Source organism: Engraulis encrasicolus, chromosome 23 (genome assembly GCF_034702125.1).
Source record: "Engraulis encrasicolus isolate BLACKSEA-1 chromosome 23, IST_EnEncr_1.0, whole genome shotgun sequence".
In the NCBI taxonomy this organism is placed as follows: Eukaryota; Metazoa; Chordata; class Actinopteri; order Clupeiformes; family Engraulidae; genus Engraulis; species Engraulis encrasicolus.
In genome coordinates, this window is record NC_085879.1 from 16,247,541 (window position 1) to 16,263,661 (window position 16,121).

Sequence of the window (16,121 nt, forward strand, 5' to 3'; positions counted from 1 at the left end):
CAATTATGTAAGTTTCACCACATGCTCCTTGTGCAACACATGGCCGTAGTGAGACAGAGGTCATATGAGGTGACAATGTTCTCGGTGAAGTTTGTGGTCCAACACTTAGGGAGTTGGACTTAAATTCAGGGGGTTGCAGGTTCAAATCCCACCCTTACCTCTCCCCACCTTGGTCCATGGCTTGAGCAAGGCACATTTCTCCAGGGACTGTAACCAATACACTGTAGACTGGCTGTGAGTCGCTTTGGGAAAAAGCATCAGCTAAGTCTAATTTAATGTAATGTAATAACAATGTACGTATACGCAGCAACAAAACATCAGCCATTCAAGTTTTTAAATGATGTGTTTGAATTTAAGTTACTAACCTCATCCTACCAGAATCAAATCAGGTTGTTAAACATCCCTATCCACCGCCCAGGACCTTGAAATATCTTGCCAATGTGGACTTCACTTCATTACCAGCTATTCTCAGAGATGTTTTATTAGACACTCGTTCTCTTCCCCATGAGCTGAGATCTAATGAGGCATTCTGCATGCTGTTAGAGGCTGCAAATTAAAAAAAGAGTCCTCTCCTGTCTCTTCCCTTCTGTCACTGCGCTGATATCAGAGGATATATTTATCCTGGTGAGGATTTTTTTCTTTTGTGGCGTTGTGGTGTTGTGGTTCTCTCAATAGGGCCGTAGTGTGGAAGATTGTTTTGCTCTAGAGTACGCACTACCCCCCCCATACCTAAAATGTAATAATGACACAATAAGTATGTAATCTGCAACCGCCCACCAACCCCCTCTCTCTCTCTGAGCCATTGTCCCCCCCTGCCCTTCCCGTCATCACAGGACTGATATTAGAGTGTAGGCACAGTATTCATCACTTGGCTGTTGTTGTTGTGGTCCTCTCTTGGTCATGAGGTGGAAAACCTGCCTGCTCTGCACAGTCAATGTTATTGTATTAATTCAACACTTGAAAATCGAATTCTCTAAGTGCTGAATTAAGACTGCAGCATTTACTGTGTCCGCCTGTGCCTGTGTTTCTGTGTATGTGCATTTCTTAAAACCTTATTGTCACCAAAATAGCAATGACCAAGTGTTTATCAGTTACTTAAGACTCTGTGCATTGTCACAGTACTGCAGTTATGATGTAGTTGAGTGTTTTCAGCAAGGAGTGAATGGCCCCGTCGATGAGCCCGCCTGCAGTAAGAGGCTAAGGTGGTCGATCTTCACTGGCTGCTCTCACGCCGTCACACACACTCACATGTACTATCATACACCTTGACTACCGTGTTAACGTAGCAGCCCCTCAGATCACATCTTTCTCCATTTGGTGTCTGTTCTACTATCTCCTAGACCGGGGGATCCCAACCTTTTCCAAACTGGGACCCACTTGAAATTTGTTTGAATGTTCGGGGCCCACCTCTGGCCCAATAAACAATAAATATATTGACTTGTTTAGTTTAACTGTACTGGAGTTTGGAGAGCATTGACAGGAAGACTCGCTATCTCTGTGCGTCTGTGTGTGTGTGTGTGTGTGTGTGTGCGTGTGCGTGTGCGTTTGTGTTTGTGTGTGTGTGAGAGAGAGAGAGAGAGAGAGAGAGAGAGAGAGAGAGAGAGAGAGAGAGAGAGAGAGAGAGAGAGAGAGAGAGAGAGAGAGAGAGAGAGTGTGTGTGTGTGTGTGTGTGTGTGAAAGAGAGTCTTTTGGTGAGTAAGACTTGCAATCGATGTGCGTCAATGTGTTTTTGTTTTTGTGTGTGTGTATGCGCGCACACATGCGTGTGCCTCTGTGTGTGAGAGTGTCCGTCAGTGAGTAAGGCGTGCCGTGCACTCTCAGTGGAGACTGTGACATCATACCAGGGAGAGAGAGCGAGAGAGAGTCACTCCATTTGCCCTCGAGGCCTAGAGAGTGAACGGAGCGGAGAGTGAGCTGCCACTGATGGAATGTGACCTGACAGTTTTACGCCACGCAACCCCAAACACACACGAATGAATACACACTTGCACGCTCAGACACACACACACGCATACACACACACACACACACCGTACATATTCATGTGCCTGCACACACACGCACACACACACACACACACACACACACACACACACACACACACACACACACACACACACACACACACACACACACACACATGCAAACATGCATATGCACACAGACATGACATGCACACACATGCACATAGACATGAAACACACACACACACGCACACACGCACGCATATGCACATGCACATGCAGAAAGAGAGATATATGGGTTCACTCAAGTTCATTCACTTTGCAATATTAACCATTGATGCAGTTTGCAACACGCAATCCCAAACACACACACACACTTACACACGCACACAAGTACACACACATGCACACGCACAAAGGAAGACAGATTGATAGGTTCACTCAAGTTCATTCACTTACAGTAACCAGCAAATGGCGAATGGAAAACTACATAGACACATGGGCAAATTGAGACATGTACTGTACAGTATGTCTTTAATTGCTTTGAATTCTTAAGTGATGGATTGAGGGTTTATGTAAACTCTCTTTCTCTTTCTGTGATTTCAGAGGGAGGTCTGTGTGCATGTGTGTGCATGTGTGTGTGCATGTGTGTGTGTGTGTGTCTGTGTGCGTGCATGTCAGTGGCGGCTGGTAGTCTGTCAAACAGGGGAGGCTGTTCAATTACAATATGTCCAGAACACAAAAAAAAAGGGGGGGGGGGTGTCAATTTTGACACACATCTTACATTGGTCCTGAGCCACATATGGCCTCACACACTAAAGGACTCTTGTTGAAACAAATTTGTTAATCATTATCCCCCTTGTAGCCTATTCATAGGGAAATGTTTTATTATTATTATTATTATCATTATTATTATTATTATCATTAGGCCTACCTCCGCCACATAATGATGTGATTGAGTTTGCCTTCGTTGTCTTTGTTCATTACTGGGTGCACGGCTTAACTTAGGCCTACCACTAGAGGTCGCAAAATCTTTAATTATTTACCAGACATTGCCAACACAGTAGGAAACAAGGACTCGCCAGTCGCCACTCACGGGACTTGGCAGTTAGTTCTAACCAGTTGGTCAGACACCACGAAAGCTCAAAAGAAACGGTTGTTCTTCCCTACCTTTTTCACCAAGTCAATATTAGGCAGTGCTCTGCTCTGCTCCTTGATATTCATTTTCTCCTCATAAGGACGACTGGAATTCGCCAGAATTTAATCCACAATGCTTGGCATTTTGCATAGCTCTCTAGCTTTCTTGCAAGCTAGCCCTAACGAAAAGTAGGCAACTTCAACTTTTGAATTGGGAGATTAAAAAGGATAAGGACGTGCCACTATTAAGACTTTATTCGCAACACTAGGTTTACAAGAATATGTACACAAAACTGGAGTACACCGCAATGAATAGCGTCCCCACTGGTTACCACGACGAAACTTCTCAGTCAAATTAATAACATATCCGCATTTCGAAATGAAATCAACTACTGTAGCCTACTGACACGGGGTTCACCCAATCACAAGTCGGAGCTCCAGTCTCCGGTCCCTCCCCCCTCCTCTCTCTTCTCCATTCACTCCCAGTGAGGCTCAGTCTCAAAATCAAAAAAATTTCACGGCAATAGCCAATGACCGTTTAGTATTTTTCCATTGAAAAAGCATACAATCCCACATGCCATTGAAGTCCATTGAGACTCGACTCGCTTGCGTTGTCATGAGCGGAAAAAAAAACTCGTGCGAGCCTCGGGATCTTTGGATCTTTGGTTTCATCTCTAAGTTGAGCACATGCATTTTCTATGGAGCTGGGTTTGAAATAGCAATGTTATTAAGTCGTGTAAAGCATTAGTTTACATACTATTCTCCGTGATTTTGGACAGGAGGCGGCGCCTCCCTTGTACTCAAGGAGGAATCGCCTCTGGTGCGTGTGTGCGTGTGTGCGTGTGTGCGTGCGTGAAATATAAAAAGAAGATGCCTGCAGGATGTGTTAAATGCTTACTGTAGACATGTGCGTTTCAAAGCCATTTTCATGAAATTCCGTCTGAAATTTTAATAAAAATGTTTGTTTCTGTATAGGAGCACCTGAGTCACATTGGGCCTGAAGAATTTGTCCAAGCCTTTGTACAGAAAGACCCCCTGGACACCAGCACCCAGGTACAGTGTGCTTCATTAGTACCTTATTTGGCAACACTTATTTGACTCTCTCTTACATTAATTAAGTGCAGTGTAAGAAATTGTGTAACAACATGATGTTTAATGTATGTTTTCATGTTATCGTTAGGGTTAGGGCTATGTATTTACAGTGTCAGCAGGGCCACTGACAGCCTTGATGGAGTCCAGGGCAAAACAACCCCCCTTTCATGCATACAATGTAATGTAATGTGTCCCCCCCACCTTCAGTGGGCCTGAGTGTAAGTGCACAATAATGTTGATAAGTGTAGTGCACTACCATAGTAAAGTAAAGTGTTTTATTTTGACAGAAATGAATGGGTACTATCCATAACTTTTCTCCGTCTCAGTTCAAGACATAAATATTCATTATCCATGCTAAAAATAGAAGAATATGATATAGTACTTCAGCAACAATTGTGTCCTCTTGTAGTAGAAACCATGTCACGGTTATTGTTTGTTCCTCCTGAGGCCTATTTATAGCAGTGATGCACAATGCTCTGTATGGAACTCTGGATGCCTGATACCATTGTTTCAAGGCCAACGAGGCAAAGACTGATGTTGATGATACCCGATGCTGATATGTGTTTTTATTTGTTTACCTTTATTGTTGATGTTATGTAGTCATTTGTCATTTAGTGGTAGGAAAGCAAATCTATTCTGTGAGTGTAACGGAGCAATTGAATGTATTTTGGTCGTATTACCTCTGTCTGGAAATGTGCCAGGCAAAATCCATCTCATAATTCTGCATTTTGCTGTAAGATGGACTGCAATGCTGATGCAAGAATAACACTGATGTTTTAAAGCCTTAATACAGAGCCTCTATTATTACCTTGTCACCAAAATTTGAATGATCAATTCTTATCTATGACATTAGGCTCTCACTAATGTCATAGAAACCTTGTTATAATACATTTTTTTTAAAACGGCGATAAAATGACTAGGCCTGTGATGACAACGCTGCCAATGTACGGTAGACACGCGGATGTAGAGCGAAGACGTGTTATTGATTCAGAAGGAAATTAAGGTGTCCAACAGCAGACGCTCATAACATAACCCTACATACACTAAGTTCAGCTGGCTAGCCTCACAGACAGAGCCTCCAGAAATGGACGCGTCACATCATCCGCGTACAAGCTGCCGCATGTTTCACACCGTCTACAGCTGGCTCAGGTGGGGGAGCTTGAAAGGCTTTCATTACAGAGAGGCCTCTTAGTGCTCTCGTGACCTACTCACCTTCCTACCAGACAGACAGCTCACTTGGCTACTTTCAGACGTCCTCCTCCTTACCGACACAGCTACTCATTACCGCTAGCTGCAGCACTTCCTGATCGGTAGACTATACCTGTGTAAACAATGGAGGGACACGTGGCAGTAGCTTTTGGCTTTAGTTGTTGGTGAAGTGGCCATACTGGCTTCGCTAGCCACCAGGCTCATTATTCCTGTACACATTCCTGTAGCCTACACAAACTCCTGTGCACTTAACATTCTCTTTGCTCATTAGCTTTCTTGCCTAATGTGCGGTGAGAATTTCACAAAAATCGTGTGGTTCAGGTTGTTGCTGTTGCAACAAAATATGTGGCAGGACTGTGGTGTCCATATCTGCTTTTGTCCTCCTCCCGCCTCTGGCCAGGATAACCAAACCTCTCACTGCTATAGACTTCTCATTCCTGTACACGAATTATTTTTTCCCTAACATGAATGCTCTTTTAGTACGACCTGGCCTCTTGGCCAATGTGCTTTGAGAATCTTACAAAATCAGGTGGTTCAGATACTTGCACCAAATATATGGCAGGACTTTGATGTCGAAAGACTACATTCTTTTCAGACATGAGGTGTGTCTCACTCTACAGTTTCAAAATCCGTCTCCTCTTGTCCTCCCCTACCCCTGAGCATCTCTACTCTGGACTAACCCTGTCATCTGTGTCCTTCCCTCTCTCCCTCCCTCCCCACCTCCCTCCCTCCCTCCACAGCCTTGCTTCAGCGAACAGAGCTGCTCCACCTCTAACCTTGAGGCCTATGTGCGCTGGTTCAACCGGCTGTGCTACCTGGTGGCCACAGAGATCTGCATGGTAAGGGGCAGTCCTGTCCACACTCTTATTTTGAAGCGCCTCTTTGATTTGTCTACCTATGCCGACTATCTTGTACAGCAGATTTTTTTCTGCGGGATAGTGAACATTTGATTTTCTTTCTTTCTTTCTTTCTTTCTTTCTTTCTTTCTTTCTTTCTTTCTTTCTTTCTTTCTTTCTTTCTATGAATCACTGACACAGACAATGATAATGTACGCAGCAGTCAGGCACAACTTCCCTGTGCCAGATGCGAAATGAGTTGGTGTATAATGCCCTCTGTTGACAGTTTTGTGCCATAGTATTAGAAGACAAGTTTGCTGTAGTTGAATATGACAGGTCCCCTGTAGAGTGAGGAAGGGTCGACAAAACAATCATCCCATCCTCTTTGCATTGCTAATCTCTTGTTTTGGATTTGAAAATTACAGTTTGCCGTTTAAAATTCATGCCCACACATCGCAAAACTGTGCCTTCATTCTTCATGAATTTAAACACGGCACACCTGCCTCCTGGGGGGTGAGAATTGCTTACAGGAATGCACTTATTATCCATGAAAGCGTAATTCTCCCAGTGATAAGATGTTGTATTGTACACAATATTTGAATTTCAAAGCTTGCATGGTGAGCTTTAAAGGAACAGTCCACCCTTTTTTGATTTTCGCACATTTGCAGTATTTCCAAGCATTATTCATGAATGTGCATGTCATTTTCTTCTCAGTGTTTTCAGTACTTAGATTAATTGGTATCAGAATTATTAGCATAGTTTAGCATAATCACTGGAAGTAAATGGAATTAGCATCAAGCCACAAGTGATCGCAGGACGGGATTAAATAGCTGTTTTGCACTCTGGTGAATTTTACATTCTTTTTAGAGTAGTTGTACATTTGATGATGTTTTGTTTGCTCCCATAGACGTGCATTGTTACGCTTAATTTGGCTATACTGTTAAACTAGGCAATGCAAACACCAGACAAAAATCCTATGCATTATATTTTACTGGGACTTAATTACATATGAGCAATTTCTTGAAATGAGGTGGACTGTTTCTTTAAGATGGTGTGCTTTTAGTGTCAGTGAGAGATAATCACTTAATCACTTTAATGGAAAAAAATACTTCAAGTTTGACTCACAGGTGTTTCAATTGGCGCAGTCTGAAAATTAACATGGGTGGAAACTGCCAAATTGCACAGGCAATTTGGAAATCAGATGCTGAAGTAAATCTTCACCAGCCAAGAGATGTGTACACCTGCCTGTAGGGCACTAAATGTACTTTTTTCTTCACCAGCCAAAATGGCCAGTAGATGTTAATCTTACTAACCAGAGACACACTAATGGGTCAAAGTGGATATTCAGTTGGTCTTTTCTACCAGCCAAACTGAAATTTCACCAGCATTTGACTGGTTGGCTGGTGTTAATTTGGAACTTTAGAACACAACTAGCAGAAATGACACACAACATAACTATCAAATTATGCATTAAACAATGAGTGTACCATATCATTGGAATCTTTGCTCATGTAGTGAAAAGTGTATCTTGTGTTGCTCGCTATTTGTCTCCTGCAGCCTCCTAAGAAGAAACAGAGGGCTCTGGTGATCGAATTCTTCATCGATGTCGCTCGGGAGTGTTTCAACATCGGGAACTTTAACTCCCTCATGGCCATCATATGTGAGTGCTTTTTGTTCTTCCTTTGAACAAATTTGTATATCTGATCCCTCAGTCTCTGCTAGAATGATACCATACATGTAGATATCAAATAATAGATAACATCATTTTAAAGTAACATGTAGATATCAAATAATAGATAACATCATTTTAAAGTAATTCATTTGTGCTATTTTTAATCTAGCTGGAATGAACATGAGTCCAGTGTCTCGTCTCAAGAAGACTTGGGCCAAAGCCAAAACTGCAAAGTTCTTCATACTTGAGGTAAATGACTTCTATTTAAGATGCAAAAGACTTCTATTTAATGACTTCACTTAAAAAGGCTTTAAAAAAAAATATATATTATATATTATACATATATTCCAGTGTGTACATCATCTATATATGTCCAGAGATATCCAGAGTCTTTTTTTTCCGGTGTCATCGAATGTCTTGTTTAGAGTAGTGCATTGAGTGAGATGATCGGTGGAATATCAATAAGCCCAATTCATCTATGGTATGTTGTAGTTCAGGTATCAATGTTTTATAAAATGTTAATTTACTGTTCCAATATATTATATTATATTTGTGTCCTTATAATGTTATTCCTCCACAAACAGCATCAGATGGACCCAACAGGGAACTTCTACAACTACAGGACAGCCCTGAGGGGAGCGGCACACAGGTCCCGGACAGCTCACAGCAACAATGAGAAGGTACAGTAGATTTCAAGTTTAGGCAAAGGACGCGCTCAACTTCTTGGAAAAACGAAAGTCTTTAAAATGGATCAACTTAAGGAAGAAAAAAACTGCGTCTCATTATTTATTTATATTACCACCATGTCCAAAAAGCAAACGCGTTTCGGCTATCAAGCCTTCATCAGTGCGTTGCGATTTTTCTTCCTTAAGGTACAGTAGATCCACCATCTCGAAACGTAGCAGACCATCCAATAATGCAGAATATCACACTAACATTGTTAGATAAAATGAAAATCAATTTAATCGATCTTTGATCTTGAATGTGATTACATTCATTTCACTTTTGATTATATTCAAGCCCAGTCACAATAGCACCAGTGATCAAGTGTGCTAGTTAAATTGTGGGCTCACTGGAAGACTCATTTTGGGGTACTGCGCCTTGTTATTGCCTTCATTAAGCCCTTGGAAAGCTCTTAGCCACATGAATCATCTTGCTCTATACTCCACAACCACTCTTACGGGTAGTTGACCAGATAATCTGCAAATGAGGGAGGAATGAGACAGGGGGCACTCATTTCAAACCAAATACGTCCACCCCTCCCACCATTAATAATTCCTCAATTCCTGAATTAATTCAATTGAACAAAATAGGAAACACATTTCAAGTCTCAACAGGGTTAACCCTTCCCTCCAGTAAACATTTCTCAACGTCTCCGCCATGTAGAACAAGGGCATGGCAAGACCAGACTTAACAACACTTCTGTCTGCAACTGGAATATAATTTCAATGAAAGTGTGTACTGCTGTGTGTATTTTTAATGAATGGTCACTAAATGGTCACTAAATGTTTTCTGGTCTATTTTATTCAATCCATTAGATTGTGATTCCATTCTTCAGCCTCCTCATCAAAGACATCTACTTCTTGAATGAGAGTTGTGCCAATCGTTTGCCCAATGGGCACGTCAACTTTGAGGTGAGGCAGCACACAGATTTAAAAAAAATGTTACTCTTTCTGTTTTTGTAATTCAAGTCATTTTCAATTCAATTCACTTTCATGGGCTATGGCGGTTCAACCCTGCCAGATCTTGAAAGCCTGTGGGAAATGGTGTTTTGTTGTGACTTTTTTCTGACTGGATGTGGGCTGATGTTTTTGCCCTGCCCCCTGGTATGGGATGAACATGACCTTTCTGTGATGATTGCTGTAATTTGAGCATGCCTGAATGTGACACATTCAGGTGAACGGCGTTTTTGTGTGCAATTATACGTTGCTTGAATTGATGCATGATAATTGTATGCAGAAATGTGTGAAGCTGGGCTGACAGTGCTCTTGTTTTTTTTTCCCAGAACCTTGCCATGCATGGTGCACAAACTACCTGTTAAAACTGCTTGTTAGATTGCATTGTTAGATGCATGAATGTAAAGGGACTTGCGTGCATTCATTGTGGGTAAAACGAGGGGAGTTGATGCAACTATGGGGTTCATGTGGAGGCGGGGAGTATATGCGTATAATGTATGTGAATGTACGTAAATGGTGCCTGTATGTACGGTATGTATGTGCTGTATGTGAGACAGACATTCTTTAAGTATAGAGATATGCCAATGTATTGGGTTGCTATGGGCACCTAATGTGACCAGGTTCCGGTCTGCCTAAAGGGGCGTGTCATAATACTAGCATTGAATAGAACAGTCCTTAGGTCTGCCTAGGTCTGCCTAAAGGGGGATCCCCCCCCCTCCCCCTTGCAATAATAGAACCTGGAAACAATGGGCCAATGGAACCTCTCTCATGCGTCACAAAAAGATCTGACAAAGCCTGTATTTGGATTAATTGGCTGGTGTGGTGTGAAACTGAACATCCTCATGGCATGATGAAGACTCTAATCAAATGTATACTCTATAATGCAGTGGCTGCTTTTTCATTGTTGCATTATACATGTGTGCTCTTCTTTGTGTGTAGAAATTTGTGGAGCTGGCGAGACAGGTGGGAGAGTTCATGGCCTGGAAGCAGATGGAGTGTCCCTTCGAGCAGGACAGGAGCATCCTCCACTACCTGCACACCGCTCCCATCTTCAACGAAGACGGTACGTAGGCCACATACTACAGTAAAGTAAAGCACAGAGAGGAGCATAGTATAGAATGCAACAGGAGAGGCGCAACGTTCACTACCTACACACAGCACCCGTCTTTAACGAAGACAGTACGTACTGTAGAGTAGTAGAGTAGAATAAAGTAGAGTACACTAGAGTAGTTGAAGATAATTACAGTAGACCTACAGTATAGAGTATAGCAGGAGTGGTGTTGTAAATACTCTATCTGGAGACATACATTTATTCTGGAATATTAACTCACATTTTCTACAGTGTAGCAAGAGTGGAGTATTCTGACTTATACACCGCGTCCATCTTTAACAAAGACATTACGTACTATAGTAGAGTAGAGTATAGTTCCCCACACTATAGAATAGAATCCCACATTATCTGTACACCGCATCCACCTTCAGTGAAGGCGCTACATCTATTTCTTGTGATTCTTGCTATGTATTTCGAATGTACAGAACTAGCTTAGCGTGTGGCAGATTCAGAAATATCACGCTGCGTGCGTGCGTGCGTGCGTGCGTGCGTGCGTGCATGCGTGCGTCTGTGCGTGCGTGCGTGCGTGCGTGCGTGTTTACACAACTGACTTAATGTGTGGCCCAATTTGGAAATAATCACACAATAATCCGATCCCAATTCTGCAACATCATCACAAACACTAAGCCACTCTTTACACTGTTGCAATATTTAACAGTTCATTATTTTTACTCTCTACTGGTGGCTATTCATTTCCATACAACTCCTGTGACGCTTCTGCATTTGTTGAAAAGAACAATTGGCTTGCTGTGCGTACCAAATTTGGGGGAAATGATCATCGGATTTGAATACCATCCCCGAATCATCATCAGAATTAAGCCTATTGCACTGTTGTAATATTTAAACCGTAAATAAAGTAGTGTTTCTCAACAGGGTCTCTACAGCCCCCTAGAGGGTATTGGAGAGGCATTAGTCCATTTTATTTTTTTTAATGCTAAGGGGGTCCGTTGGCAGGCTTATGATGAGGCCCAGAGGGTGTTTATTCAAATAAGGTTGAGAACCACTGAAATAAAGACAGCCGCTCCAAAAAAGTTTAAACTTGTAAAACAAGTAAACTTGGGGGTGCAGTGGCTTAGTGGGCTAAGACACTGTATCATTAAACAGGGGACCTTGGTTCGATTCCGACCAGAAGTAATTTCCTGATCATTCCCCTCTCTCTCCCACTCATTTCCTGTCACTCTCTCTGACTGTTCTGTCCACAGGCAAAGCCTAAAAAACAGTATAAGCCCCCCCAAAAAACAAGTAAACTTGCAGAACAAGTGTAGACAGCATACCACAGATTGCTCTTTTCTCTTTGCACTCCGTCTCTCTTTCTCTCTATTTTGCTGTCTGTGTTTTGTTTACCTTGTTTATTAACATACATGGTTCTTGTTCATTTATTTGCAGGGCTTTACTTGGCCTCGTATGAGAGTGAGAGCCCAGAGAACCAGGTGGAGAAGGACCGCTGGAAATCACTCAGGTGAGATATCACTAGGTGTGCCCTCTACTGCCCGTCAGGTATGGCACAACACAGTCGGCTTAGCGGGTATTTCAAGCTTACTACCCAGAATCTTGTGCATCAGCTCGTCCTCACCGGTGAATCAAAAAATAATCATGGCGGCCACCAGATCAACTCTCTTGAAATGTTCTTTAATTTGACATTGTATTACTGATATTACTGATACCGATATTAAAATCGAAGGCAGAAATCAACATTGTAGTATTCAAATATTGTGTCACTGAAACTATATCCTACTTCGATAGATGAGATATCTGTCGGCCTACTAGCCGGTCAACTAGCCTACGTTAATAAATTCTATGTGACAACACCAAAAATGTAACTCCAACCATACTCCGGGTAACACGGTTTGTAATGGAAACCCAAACCAGTCTGGCTTAACAGTACCACTCAGCTCGACACGACACGGCATGGCACAGCTGGGTTATATGTGGAAAAAAGCCTATAGTATACTGTATATCTGCTACTTATTACTTTCATACGTCCCCATCCCCCTGGCAGGCTCCGTTTGCATGTATTTACATGTACTGTATGTTGGGAGCAGTCTCTATGGCTGCGCGTGTGTGTGTGCGTGCGTACTTGCGTGTGTGCGTGTGTGTGCATCGGCAAAATGTAGCCTAATTTTCAAATTTCCCCATGTCCCCCACAGGTCCTCCATCCTTGGGAAGACCTGAGACAGCCCTTCCATCGGCAGCTAGCTTTTCATGTCTGAATTGATGAGAGGTAATTTATTGCACTAGCGGAGACTGTGAAGGAACTAAGGCTGGCTCTTAGACATACTGTATTTATACACGTGGAGAGAAAGAACACAATGAACTTTGAATCAGAAAAAATGATGAACAGGATTCATCAACTTACTCATCATCATCATCATCATTGTCGTCGCAAGCATTGACATGTAAAAAACAGAAACAGTGAACCATCCTAGGCTTGAGTGAACTGTTGTAATTTGAAGTATTTGAAATGCATTGTGGGGGAGCGCTCTGTGCGTATGGGGTGTATGTCTACTGTATGTTTGTATCTTTCCACGAGTTGTTCTTCTGAGAATTCTTGATATACGAAAAAGAAATGTAGTCACAGGGAACATACAACTTTGAAAACCTGTTTATTGTACTTCAAATATGACGTGTTACATTTTGTTATTTTTACGTTTTTTTTTTTTTAAGTACTCTAATCCTGTATATCAATGTTCTTAAAGTATTGTCAAGGGGCGCTGGCTTGCCCATAATATTGCCTGGGGACGATGATGTGCTTTAGTGTCATGATAGATGTGCACATACCTGTGACAAAGGCCAAGTGTGTGTGTGTGTGCGTGTGTGTGTGTGTATGCGTGTGTGTGTGTGTGTATGTGTGTACGCGTGCGTGCATATTTGGAATGTGTGCTTGAGTAGTTGTGTTTGTGTGTGCGTGCGTGTTTTCTACTGTATTAACTATCTGTACATTAAGTCTCTGAACTGGACATGTGAGCCATAAAGATGACATTTAAAAAAACTAAACTATAATTATACTAAACATGAAAAGACCACAATGCTACCTTACTTGCGTTACTGAAACAGATAATACACATTCTCTCCGTTTACATAAGAAAAAGACAGCTGATGCGGTATCCCTCATGCTCTTGTGTGCATTATTTTTGTCATGTTTATCTTTCTTAATTCTAGAAATGAGAACAATCAAATGAAGAAAAAACTTGTTTGTGTGTGTACAGAGTGTATTTGACATCCTGCCAAATGTCCTATGACACAGGGGTTGTCCTTCTCGACTGATATTCAGTTGTTTACCATGTTCATGATTCTGTGATAACAGATGAGTTTTTAAATGTTTTATTTGTATTGGTTCGTTCCTTTTGTTCTGTTATTTTGCTGAAGTGTGTGTGTGTGTGTGTGTGTGTGTGTGTGTGTGTGTGTGTGTGTGTGTGTGTGTGTGTGTGTGTGTGTGTGTTCTTTCCGGACAGGTAAGATGTGATGTCGATTTTTCGTTTTGGTGGGCATTATGGTTGTACTTGAAAAATTCGCAAATTCGCCTTTGGCCTTTGCAGTAGAACTCAACACATGATGATGATGACGACATTATGAAGCCTTTTTGTAAAGTGTGATTGATTTTTTTGTACTACTAGCTCAATTGATCATTGTGGATTTTTGTGCATTCCCTACTGAGTTTTGTTTTCCTCTATATGCCACCATATGTGACCCATCACATGAAAACAGGCCGCAAAGTAGTCCCAGGAGATATTGAGATAATCATAAATCCAGAGAGTGCTTAGATCATAAGCTTTACAATGATACCTTACACATGGACACCTGTCAATATCTGAAGAATTCGTGGCCTTTTGAATGTGTTCACTTTCGGAATTCAGAGAATTCAGCTCTGCAAGTTTTTCTTGCCGGGAGGAGACATGATGCTTGCCCTTTTTAAAGATAAAACGTTTTTAGACAAATCAATACTGTTTTACAGTGAACTGAGTAGCTTCTTCAAGACCTCCACTTGCTGCCAGAAAAGTAAAATCACAAAAAAAACATGTCAATTGGTGATTTTCTCAGTTTCGTTCTGAGAGACATGCGGCCTATTATCATGTGACTCACATATCATTTGCCTATAAGCTCTTTTGACTCCCTGGCCATGGCGTGCTTGTAAGACTAAGGTTTGTTTTCCATACCCTTCTGTAAATATGACATTTGTTACAAGATTTGTTTTGGGGGCGGAGGGTGCTTTTTTCTGTCAGGGTAATTAAAGTAAATATTTAAGTGATATTTTTCAATGTTGATTTAAGCACATGTTGTGTGTGCTGTTGTGAAGCCATGACACCATGCCTAGATAAAATCGTTCCATTTGTGAAGTGTATACATTTTCTTTCTGCCATTCAGTGTATTGTGGTTGAGAAAAGAGAACTGGCAACATACTAACTCCAACTTACGGTGCTGGCACACTGGCCCGACTAACTCCTATAAACCAAGGGTGCAAGTCAAATGACTTCCTTCTATTCCATCGTCTCCTGTGACCTCTGGTCTTGTGACGCAAGGCATGATTGTCATTGATGACCGAATGTTTTTGTTCAATATCTTGTAAAAACACAATTCAAAGGCTATTCTCTCATTTGCAATCAGAATGTTGAATCGATGAAAGCCGTCCCAAAAGTTCCCCTGTCCTGGTTGACAGCAGGGAGACTTCACTGCATTCACCACAGAGGTGGAGAGCAACACTGAGGCCAGAAGCTACAGGAAAGGAAGTGAGAAAGGAATTTGACTTGCACCCTCAACTGTTGGTTACTACATGAACAGTGTTTTGTTGAACTTTGGTTAACTGGACATTCTGCATAGACTGCCACTTAGAACAGCACCAGGTGCCAACAAAGGCCGCCACTTCAAAATGTTGTCTTTTCTTACAGCAGCATGAAAACAGCATACATTACCCCCATTCGCCCATTTCTAAGAAGCGAGAAGCATATCAGAATAAATCTTTATGATGCCATTATGGGAACACAGAAACGGGACAAAAGCGGGTAACATCCTCTGAGGCCTACAACTTATATATGTTTTGTGCTTACTGTACCTATTGTCAGAACATCACAACAATTTGGAGCTGTCACAAGAGTGTAGTTCTTGAGTCCTCTTGCACATCTCTGGTCAAACTGATCATAGAAGTTGATGCTGGCTTCCTCATGCTTTACTGTATAGCCTCCAAGTCATGGGCAATCCCTCTGATCATGAAACAGTTATCACGATGTAAGTCAAACAAATATTGGTAGATTTGCCACATTTACTGCAACTGCTACACTTTGGTTTATTGAGGCAGGTACCTCTTTTTTGTGTAAGCGAATTCTACATTTACCTCATCAAATAAAAGTATTTTCCGTAGGCATTATGTAGATCTGCTTTTGACAGGGTTTCATTACAATTCTTTTGGGGGCTACTTCGAGATGTTGACAG

The 16,121-nt window shown here is 41.8% G+C and overlaps 1 protein-coding gene across 2 annotated transcripts in view; it reads left to right on the forward strand.

Moving 5' to 3' along the window:
- The window catches only part of LOC134439463 (ras-GEF domain-containing family member 1C-like), a 44,411-nt gene extending 30,352 nt beyond the window's left edge, over positions 1-14,059 (forward strand). For both annotated transcript variants that reach the window (XM_063189353.1, XM_063189352.1), the window contains exons 6-14: positions 4,077-4,154; positions 6,143-6,241; positions 7,796-7,898; positions 8,080-8,159; positions 8,495-8,590; positions 9,449-9,544; positions 10,526-10,649; positions 12,084-12,156; positions 12,845-14,059. In XM_063189353.1, the coding sequence (XP_063045423.1) occupies positions 4,077-4,154; positions 6,143-6,241; positions 7,796-7,898; positions 8,080-8,159; positions 8,495-8,590; positions 9,449-9,544; positions 10,526-10,649; positions 12,084-12,156; positions 12,845-12,869 (774 nt within the window). In that variant the 3' untranslated portion in view covers positions 12,870-14,059. The remainder of the gene's footprint in view (positions 1-4,076; positions 4,155-6,142; positions 6,242-7,795; positions 7,899-8,079; positions 8,160-8,494; positions 8,591-9,448; positions 9,545-10,525; positions 10,650-12,083; positions 12,157-12,844) is intronic.
- The last annotated feature ends 2,062 nt before the right edge of the window (positions 14,060-16,121 follow it).